Source organism: Mobula hypostoma, chromosome 9 (assembly GCF_963921235.1).
Source record: "Mobula hypostoma chromosome 9, sMobHyp1.1, whole genome shotgun sequence".
Taxonomy (NCBI): Eukaryota; Metazoa; Chordata; class Chondrichthyes; order Myliobatiformes; family Myliobatidae; genus Mobula; species Mobula hypostoma.
The window spans coordinates 54,765,124-54,775,973 of record NC_086105.1 but is presented as its reverse complement, the minus strand read 5'-3'; the positions used below and the strand labels follow the sequence as shown (position 1 = coordinate 54,775,973).

Below are 10,850 nucleotides of genomic sequence, written 5' to 3'. Positions count from 1 at the left end.
GGTGCCGGGTTCACTGCAGAGGATCGACCGCATCTGGAGGAGGGGTCACAGTCGGTGACCTCAGGTGACATCACCAAGGACCCGCCCAAAAGTTGCTCGTGAGCAATCTCGCTGGTCTGTGAGTGAAGCTGTGCTGAATGATGAGTTGTTCTCTCTGTCTCTCTCCCCCCACCTTGTCCATCGCCATGGCAACGATTACTGCGAACTGAACTTTGAGTCATTTTGAAATTGGTCATTTACCCCTAGACAACGATAGAGCTTGATTGATGCTGTTATCTTAATGCTGTGCACATGTGTGTTTATCATCACTGAACTGTTGCATTTATTATCCTTTCGATTACTGTGTTGCTTGTTTCTTTAATAAAACTTTCTTAGTTCTAGTACTCCAGACTCCAACTGAGTGATCCATTTCTGCTGGTTTGGCAACCCAGTTACGGGGTACGTAACAAAAGTAAGCATGCAGGTACAGCAGGCAGTGAAGAAAGCTAATGCCATGTTGGCCTTCATAACAAGGGGAGTTGAGTATAGGAGCAAAGAAGTCCTTCTGCAGTTGTACAGGGCCCTGGTGAGACGACACCTGGAGTATTGTGTGCAGTTTTTGTCTCCAAATTTGAGGAAGAACATTCTTGCTATTGAGGGAGTGCAGCGTAGGTTCACGAGGTTAATTCCCGATTTTGGCGAGACTGTCATATGTTGAAAGATTGGAGCGACTAGGGTTGTATACACTGGAATTTAGAAGGATAAGAGAGGATCTGATTGAAACATATAAGGTTATTAAGGGATTGGACACGCTAGAGGCAGGAAACATGTTCCCGCTGATGGGTGAGTCCAGAACCAGAGGCCACAGTTTAAGAATAAGGTGTGGGCCATTTAGAACGGAGTTGAGGAAAAACTTTTTCACCCAGAGAGTTGTGGATCTGTGGAATGCTCTGTCTCAGAAGGCAGTGGAGGCCAATTCTCTGGATGCTTTCAAGAAAGAGTTAGATAGAGCTCTTAAAGATAGTGGAGTCAAGGGATATGGGGAGAAGGCAGGAGCGGGGTACTGATTGTGGATGATCAACCGTGATCACAGTGAATGGTGGTGCTGGCTTGAAGGGCCGAATGGCCTACTCCTGAACCTATTGTCTATTGTTTTTGCGATATTGTTTTCTTGACACCACTGTGTCAGGGTGGTGACTTCTTCTCTGTAGGTTGCCTCATTATTATTTGAGATTAGACAATCAGTGTAGTGTGGTCAGCAAATTTAATTAGCAGATTGGAGCTGTGGGTGGCAACACATGCATGAATATACAGAGAATAAAGGAGGGGACTTAGTACACAGCCCTGAGGGACACCTGTGTTAAGGGTCACTGTAGTCCAAGAACAGCATTCTCAAATAAGCATCCTTCTTCTCCAGATGTGAAAGGACAGTGTGTACAGCAGTGGCTATTCTGCCATCTGTTCATCGGTTTTGTCAGTAGGCGAACTGTAGGGGGTCCAGTGTGGGTGGTAGCATGCTGCAGATGTAGTCCTTAACCAGTCTCTCAAAGAATTTGCTTATTATTGAGGTGAGTGTGATGGGATGCCAGTCATTCAGTAATCCTATCCCTTCAAACAGACTCCAATTTGAAGAGGTGAATAGTCAGCAACTTTAAATTTCTCAGCGTTATCAGTTTAAAGGTTCTGTCCTGGGCCCAGCACATAAATGCAATTATGGAGAAAGCACGGCAGCATCTCTACTTCCTTGGGAGTTTGCAAAGACTCAGAATGACATCTAAAACATTGACAAACTTCTAAAGATCTATGGTGGAGAGTGTATTGACTGGCTGCATCCCCTGGTATGGAAACACCAATGCCCTTGAATGGAAAATCCTAATGGCTACAGCCCAGTCCATCACAAATAAAGCCCTCACCACTATTGGGCACATTTACATGAAGCATTGTCACAGGAAAGCGACATTCATCATTAGGAATCCTCAATACCAAGGTCAAGCTCTCTTCTTGCTGCTGCTATCAGGAAGAAGGTACAGGAGCCTCAGGACTCACACCACCAGGTTCAGGAACTGATTAACTCATCAGTTAATAACTCATCGGGGGTGATTGATAAGTTCGTGGCCTAAGGTAGAAGGAGATGAGTTATTAACTTCAAACTTTCTGCATAATCACTCAAAGAGTTGAACTGCATGTGCATGAAATGAGAGCTGTATAACTCATCTCCTTCTACCTTAGGCCACGAACTTATCAATCACCCATCGTGTATCTTATTTATTTATTAGTATTATTTCTTTCTTTTGTATTTGCACAGTTTGTGGTCTTTTGCATGCCATTTGAATCCCCAAGTTGGTGTGGTCATTCATTGATTCTATCATGGTTATTATTCTGTCATGAAAACATATCTCAGGGTTGTATATGGTGACAGATATGTACTATGATAAATTTACTTTGAACTTCCAACAAAAACTTGCCCACCACAAAAGTTGATTACTTAGCTTGCCTCCTTTTTAAGCATTAGTGCAACATAGGGAATATTTCAACATCTATAGCCAGGAATGATTAAGAGTGATGGCAGGAGCCTACGGAAATTCCTTCCTTGCTTAATCTGATATCCAGACCTGTCATTTATCAGGTGACCCAAAATTCCTCAATATTTCTTCTATCCCTTCCAATACTTAAGTGCAAAGTCTTTAAATAAATTGTAGAATATTCCTTAATAACCCTGTCCACATCCTCCCTCTCCATACATGGGTCACTCTTTTGTTTCCTCTCCCAATTTCTGTCCTGATGAAACATCTCTAGTTTTCCTTCAGTTTTAATTGCTAGTACTTTCCATGTTTTTGATTTCCTAATTTGCATACCCGTTGTATTCCTATATTTTCCATACCCTTACAGCTTTTTCTTTCCTGAACTCGGTGTTATTCAATATTATCCGATGACCTACATTATCAATAATTGTGATTTCCTTGCAACATATGTTATATTTTATATTAAACTGGGCTCTCCCGTTGGTTAAATTAGAGCAAGGTGATACAAATCCATCCTAACAAGGTGGACTTCAATAATACTTTTGCTTCTAGCTTAAGGAGTCTTCCAATAATTTTGGAAAGGACCAACATTTGAAAGAAAAGACACTTAAGAAGATTTTTACTCACACCAAGCCACTTATTTAACTTATCAAAGTACTTCATACTCACTCAACTATTTGATCATTGAAGGTAATGGCTTTAATGGTTTTTGTTTATTAAACAGCGAGTTTCCCTCATAAATGTAAATCGTTATCACAGATTTTAATTGCCATTGAAGCACAAATTTTAAATCAGTTGGAATAAAATTTTGATTAGAAATAACATTTTTTTCAATCATTGGCTTATTATACATTATGTGACATTGATTTAGCTTGTTTAGAATGAAGTAATTTTTGTCCTTTTATGCTCTAACTATCTCTGATGAACTAAGTACTGTCAGATACAGTGCCTTGAAAAAGTATTCAGCCCCAACTGTTTTTACATTTTACTGTCTTATTTTCTAAATCTGAAATATACTGAAGTAGGATTTTTGAGCTAATCTCAAAACATCATTCAAATCAAAGGAAAAATTCCAAAACCTGTCAACAATTTACTAAAAAACAAAAAAAAATTGTGAAGCTGAAAAGTATTCATGCCGTTTGTAATTACTATACTAACTTTCCTCAGGTGCAATACTGTATATCATTGGTCCCCAACCACCGGGCCACGGACCAGTACTGGGCCGCGAGGAAAGGGTATGATTTGGCAATATGAAACGATATAAGTCAGCTACACCTTTCCTCATTCCCTGTCATGCGCACTGTTGGCACTTGAACGCACACGAGGTCATTACATAAGGAACCCCCTTTGAGTATCGCTGTCTCCCGTCACCCCTCGATGGGACCGTCTTGTTGGCTCCCATTGATTCAGCTATATTGGTGTGTTGCAATGATTTTATACATTCATACGGGGAAAATATGCGCTGTGTGTTTAATAGCCAAATGTTACTTAAAATGTTATGATGCTATTGACTTATATAAGTGACTTATAATTGACTTATCACTATATTCATGCAAGGAAAAATATGCGCTGTGTTTAATATTAAATTCGTTAGATAAACCCTTTCAGAAACAAACTTGAGTGTATTAGCCACTTATAAGTGACTTATAGTTGACTTATCACCTATATTCTGGTCGTGATTAACACCGTCCCCCCCGCCCCCAACTCCGGTCAGCCGGTTCGCAAGAATATTGTCAATATTAAACCAGTCTGCGGTGCAAAAAAGGTTGGGGACCCCTGCTGTATATTACCTTACCAATTTAAACAATTTGTTGATGTAGAAAGTTGGAGGATCACATGTTTTCAATGAATTCATAAGAATAAGTACACCATCTCTCTGTAAGGTCTGTAATCCATCTCTGTAAGGGCACGTGGCCAAGTGGTTAAGGCGTTCATCTAGTGATCTGAAGGTTGCTAGTTTGAGCCTCAGCTGTGGCAGCGTGTTTGTGTCCTTGAGCAAAGCACTTAACCACACATTGCTCTAGTGTCTGTGCAAGGAGTGGCGCCCCACACAGACTTCCAACCTGCGCCTTGTAAGGCATGAAAATACCAGACGCAGGTCTCTGAGCATGGTCTGAGTTGACGTTCCCCCCCACCCCCCGTAAGGTCCAGCAGTATGGCAGATTTCCAATAGACCAAACCAAAATGAATATAAAAGAGTATTTAAGACAAGTCAGAGAAATGATAACAGAGAAGGTTTCCTGACACAATATTTAGATAAGCCTACAAGAGGACAGGCTGTACTTGATCTGGTATTGGGAAATGAAGCTGGTCAGGTGTCAGGTCTTTCAGTGGGAGATCATGTTGGAGATAGTGATCACAATTCTATCTCCTTTACCATAGCATTGGAGAGGGATAGGAACAGACAAGTTAGAAAAGCACTTAATTGGAGTAAGGGGAAATATGAAGCTATCAGGCAGGAACTTGGAAGCATAAATTGGGAACAGATGTTCTCAGGGAAATGTACGGCAGAAATGTTGCAAATGTTCAGGGGATGTTTGCGTGGAGTTTTGCATAGGTACATTCCAATGAGATAGGGAAAGGATGGTAGGGTAGAATGGTGTACAAAGGCTGTTGAAAATCTAGTCAAGAAGAAAAGAAAGCTTATAAAAGGTTCAAGAAACTAGGTAAAGATAGAGATCTAGAAAATTATAAGGCTAGCAGGAAGGGGCTTAAGAATGCAATTAGGAGAGCCAGAAGGGGCCATGAGAAGGTCTTGACAAGCAGGATTAAGGAAAGCCCAAGGAATCCTACAAGTATGTGAAGAGCAAGGGGATAAGATGTGAGAGAATAAGACCAATCAAGTCTGACAGTGGAAAAGTGTGTATGGAACTGGCGGAGATAGCGAAGGTACTTAATGAATACTTTACTTCAGTATTCCCTATGGAAAAGGACCTTGGTAATTGTAGGGATGACTTACAGCAGAAAAGCTTGAGCATATAGACATTAAGAAAGAGGATATGCTGGAGCTTTTGGAAAGCATCAAGTTGGATAAGTCACTGGGACCAGACAAGATATATCCTAGGCTACTGTTGGAGGCGAGGGAGGAGATTGCTGAGCCTCTGGTGATGATCTTTGCATCATCAATGGGGACAGGAGAGGTTCCAGAGGATTGGAGGGTTGCGGATGTTGTTCCCTTATTCAAGAAAGGGAGTAGAGATAGCCCAGGAAATTATAGATAAGTGAGTCTTACTTCAGTAGTTGGTAAGTTGATGGAGAAGATCCTGAGGGGCAGGATGTATGAACATTTGGAGAGGCATAATATGATTAGGAATAATCAGCATGGCTTTGTCAAAGGCAGGTAGTGCCTTAAGAGCCTGATTGAATTTTTTGAGGATGCAACTAAACACATTGATGGAGGTAGAGCAGTAGATGTAGTGTATATGGATTTCAGCAAGGCATTTGATAAGGTACCCCATGCAAGGCTTATTGAGAAAGTAAGGAGGCATGGGATCCAAGGGGACATTGCTTTGTGGATCCAGAATTGGCTTGCTCACAGAAGGCAAAAAGTGGTTGTAAATGGGTCATATTCTGCATGAAGGTTGGTGACCAGTGGTATGCCTCAGGGATCTGTTCTGGGACCCCTTCTCTTTGTGATTTTTATAAATGACCTGGATGAGGAAGTGGAGTGATGGGTTAGTAAATTTGCTGACGACACAAAGATTGGGGGTGTAGTAGATAGTGTGGAGGGCTGTCAGAGGTTACAGTAGGACATCGAAAGGATGCAAAACTGGGCTGAGAAGTGGCAGACGGAGTTCAACTCAGATAAGGGTGAGGTGGGTCACTTTGGTAGGTCAAATATGATGACAGAATATAGCATTAATGGTAAGACTCTTGGCAGTGTGAAGGATCAGAGGGATCTTGGGGTCCGAGTCCATAGACACTCAAAGCTGCTGTGCAGGTTGACTCTGTGGTTAAGAAGGCATATGGTGCATTGGCCTTTATCAACTGTGGGACTGAGTTCAAGAGCCAAGAGGTAATGTTACAGCTATATAGGACCCTGGTCAGACCCCACTTGGAATACTGTGATCAGTTCTGGTCACCTCACTACAGGAAGGATGTGGAAACTATAGAAAGGGTGCAGAGGAAATTTACACGGATATTGCCTGGATTGAGGAGCATGCCTTATGAGAATAGGTTTAATGAATTTGGCCTTGGAGCGACGGAGGATTGGAGGTGACCTGATAGAAGTGCATAAGATGATGAGAGGCATTGATCATGTGGATAGTCAGAGGCTTTTTCCCAGGGCTGAAATGGCTAGCATGAGAGGGCACAGATTTAAGGTGCTTGGAAGTAGGTACAGAGGAGATGTCAGGAGTAAGTTTTTTACGCAGAGACTGGTGAATGTGTGGAATGGGCTGCTTGCGACTGTGGTGGAGACGGATGCAATAGGGTCTTTTAAGAGACTCCTGGATAAGTATATGGAGCTTAGAAAAATAGAGAGCTATGGGTAACCCTAGGTAATTTCTAAAGTAAGCACACGTTTGGCGCAGCACTATGGGCCGAAGGGCCTATATTGTGCTGTAGATTTTCTATGTTTCTAAGATTTTGTGGTTGGATGAGGCTAAAGTGGAACTTTTTGGCCTCAATACTGAGCAATACATGTGGCATAAATTAAATACTGCGCATCAGCTGGGTAACATGTAAAATATAGTGCAAATAGCATTATGCTATGAGAAGATGTTCAGCAGCAGGGACTGGAAATCTGGTCAGAATTGATGGGAAGATGAATGCTGCTAAACAGAGAGATCCTGGATAAAAACATGCTAGCCTCTGCCAGAAAGCTTAAACTGAGGAGGAAGTTATTCTTTCAGTAGACAACGACCCAAAGCACACTGCCAGAGCAACCACAGAGTGGCTTCAAATGAAGAAAATTGATGTTCTTGAGTGGCCTGACTGAAAATCTCTGGCAAGTCCACAAGATTGCTCTCCACCACTACTCCCCAACTAACCAGGCACAGCTTGAGCAGTTTTACAAGGAGGGCTGGGCAAATCTTGCTCTATCACTTTGTGCAAAGCTGATAGAGACTTATCCAACACTACTGGCTGTAATAGCTGTGAGAGGTGGTTCAACTAAGTACCGAACAAAGGGGGATGAATTCTTTTGAACTGCTGATATTTCGGTTCTTAATTTTTAGTTTTTCATTCTTTACAATTTTCTGTATTTTTTGGCCTCTGTTGTGAAAAAGGAGCATGTGATTCACAAATAAAAATTCTCAGTTAAATTGAACAAAATCTCTGGTTGTAGTGTGAACAAAGGGTAAGGGGCTGAATACTTTTACAAGGCACAGTACAAGTGCTGCTAATCACACAGAGGGTACAAAGCTAACCCAACTGACATCCCATTATGAATGCTGGGCACACATGTTGGGTCCACTTATGTTCTCATATTACTTACGTACATAATTACCAATGCCATGTTTTTTCCCTTACATCACCTAATACAGTGATTGCAATATATTAAGTTAAAGAGCTTTTAGTTTCATCTTAGTCACGGTGTAAGTTTTTGCAAATAAAATGAAGTGAGCTGTTTTATGTTTAATGAAACATGTAACACATTTTACTGTATTCCAAAACCCTAAACACAAAAGTTTGTGCTAAAAGTCCTTACGTAACATCATCACGTCAGACCAGTCTCTTAAAGCGAAACCCCAACTCAATGCTGGTGGTTGTGAATTATGTAAATTACATTACCCTACACAGCCCACCCCCCGCCCCACAGAATTCACTAAAACCAGCACTGTGAGCCTGTCTGGAGCCCTGATGAGCCGCCTAGTTCGGATCCTGTGTGCCATGGGCAGAGGAACCGCAGGTGCCTCTGGCTCATCCAGAGGTGCATTGACACACTTATGGTCATATTGTGATGCCAGGGGTACGGCAGCAGAACACTCCAAATCTTGGTGGGCCGGTTTAGGATGATCTACCAAAGTACATTCAGGTTTACCTCTCCTATCTACAATAGTCTTTTCTCCCCATTCCAAATTGCAGAATTGCTATCGCAAGGAGGCCGAAGGGAATGTTGGTGTGCGCCATGGTGGATGAAAACAAACAAGGCGGGATGTAGGTCAACAGGAACCCAAGAGTGCTGTACACCATGAAGGGAGGTAGAGTTAGGTGAAAAGGGATCGAATTTACTGAGGGGGGGGGAACGCCGCTGAGAGGCTGACCAGGTGGTCATGGGATCATGAATGAAATCACCTGGCACTTGTAATGGATGCCTGTATACCAACTCAGCCACGGAAGACACAGGTCCTCTTTCTGAACAGTTGAGTTCCAGTCAGACCCATGGGAGATGATCATGCCAAAACTCATCAGTCAGGGAAGCCCTCAGAGCAACTTTTAAGGAGCGGTGAAACCGCTTGCGTAGGCTATTGGATTGCAGGTGATACGCCATTGTGTGATATATCCTAATGCTGAGGTTCTGAATCATTGCAGTTTGGAGGTCTGAAGTGAATTGGGGTCAGAGGAAATATCATTGATGCTAGAGGGACGGCCTCTGGCCACCTGGTGCTACAGTCCACCATGGTAAGAAGTGAAATTGCGGGGGGTGGGGAGGACTAACCTGTCATAGTCTATACTGATTACCAACCACCCACCTACAATAATCATATGTTAATCCCATTTTTTATTATTCCCACATACCACAACACACAACATATTCCACCTCTCACCTACACATTAGGAATAATTTACAAGCCACCAATTAACCCACTGACCTGCATGTCTTCAGGATGTAGGAGGAAACTGGAACACCCAGAAGAAACCCACACAATTGGGATTGAACCCGGGTCTCTGGTGCTCTGAGGTAATGGTTCTACCCACTGTATCACTGTGCTGCCCTTGAAAATCAGGTATTCTTTAACTACTTGCTCTGCATGAGTATTGTGTAAAATAAGCTGTAACTAGAATTATAGCTATTGCAAAGGAATTACTACAATAACCAGGTTGGATTCAGATGGACAGTTAGTTACTTTCCTTAACTGCCACCTATTTCCCAGATCTGTTTTCTAACCAGTAAGCATTGGAGCCGAATTAGAACACTTTGATCTGCTTTCTCCCATAATGTTTCCTTAATCTCTCTTTTGCATCTCACTGGCTTTTCATATTTCCTACTTTCTTTATTTTCTAAAAATATATTATTCAGTCTAAAATTTTAAAGAGGTTATATCACTGAATTGGAAAGCTTACAGGGGATTGTGGAGGAAGTTCCTTGACTGATGTTGGGTTTGAATGGTTTTCCTTTGCCTTCAACAGAGCCATGCTTGCATGCACAGTAGCAGTAAGATCTAACACTGCCCAGCATCAGTCATTGAACGCCACTCTATTCCTCATGAAGTAGGGTCCTGTTCAGAATTGGTGGCACTTGATTGCGGCATCTGCAAGAATGAGAGGGTCCCGTAGTTATGCATTTCATTGTGCATATTGAAAAAATAAAATTTACAGTTTAAAAAGCTATTCCCAACACATACTCAGATTACGGTGCCTTAAGGCCATTACAATGGTCAGCCTCTCACAGCAAGTTTATACTAGGTGAGCACTGCCTCCTCAGGATCTCTGTATAATAAAAATCACAGAGTGTGTGGGGAGATGTAGAAGTTGAGGGGTGTGGTTTGTGATCAAAGGTTAGAAAATAGATCAAATAAAGAATCCAACTGCGCCTTGTGGTATCTACTAAAATGCAAGGAGAATAATCAGAATCAGGTTTATTATCAATGACATTGCCATGAAATTTGTTATTTTGTGATAGCAGTACAGTGCAAGACATAAATGTACAAGCTACAATAAGAAAATTAAAATTGAAAAAAATGAATAAATATTGCAATAGTGAGGTAGTGTGCACGAACTGTTCAGAAATCTGATGATGGAGGGAAGAAGCTGTTCATAAAATGCTGAGTGTGTGTCTCAATGAATAAGGCAGATGAGCCATGATACATTAAATCTCACTTAAAGAGGTAAGAGGCAGCAGCTTCGAAGTGGTAACAGCTTTCAGTGGAGCTAGATAAGGATGGAGGGAATATTTGCTAAACAATTAGATTTGCACAAAGAGAAGGTTTTGGATCAGCAAGTGAGGCTGCATGGCTTGAACCAAAATCAAAAAGGCGCAATCACACTCATGAAAGCACTACAGACCCCCAAAGCAAATCCATAGACAATTTTTTGGAAAATGCAAATCCCCTGAAGATGTTAACAGTGGAAGATTTCAGTCACCCAAACATTAACTGGGATTAAGTCCGTGCACGGGACATGGAATTCCCCAAAAACCTCTGAAGGTAAATAGACTGGGAATTTCTCCTCTAGAGCGGTCCCAAC

The 10,850-nt window shown here is 41.9% G+C and overlaps 1 protein-coding gene across 2 annotated transcripts in view; it reads right to left on the bottom strand.

The window, feature by feature from the left end:
- Positions 1 to 3,204: 3,204 nt before the first annotated feature.
- LOC134351730 (cytidine and dCMP deaminase domain-containing protein 1-like) overlaps positions 3,205 to 10,850 on the bottom strand; it is a 121,451-nt gene continuing 113,805 nt past the window's right edge. For both annotated transcript variants that reach the window (XM_063058314.1, XM_063058315.1), the window contains exon 23: positions 3,205 to 9,916. In XM_063058314.1, coding sequence (XP_062914384.1) covers positions 9,888 to 9,916 — 29 coding nt within the window. In that variant the 3' untranslated portion in view covers positions 3,205 to 9,887. The remainder of the gene's footprint in view (positions 9,917 to 10,850) is intronic.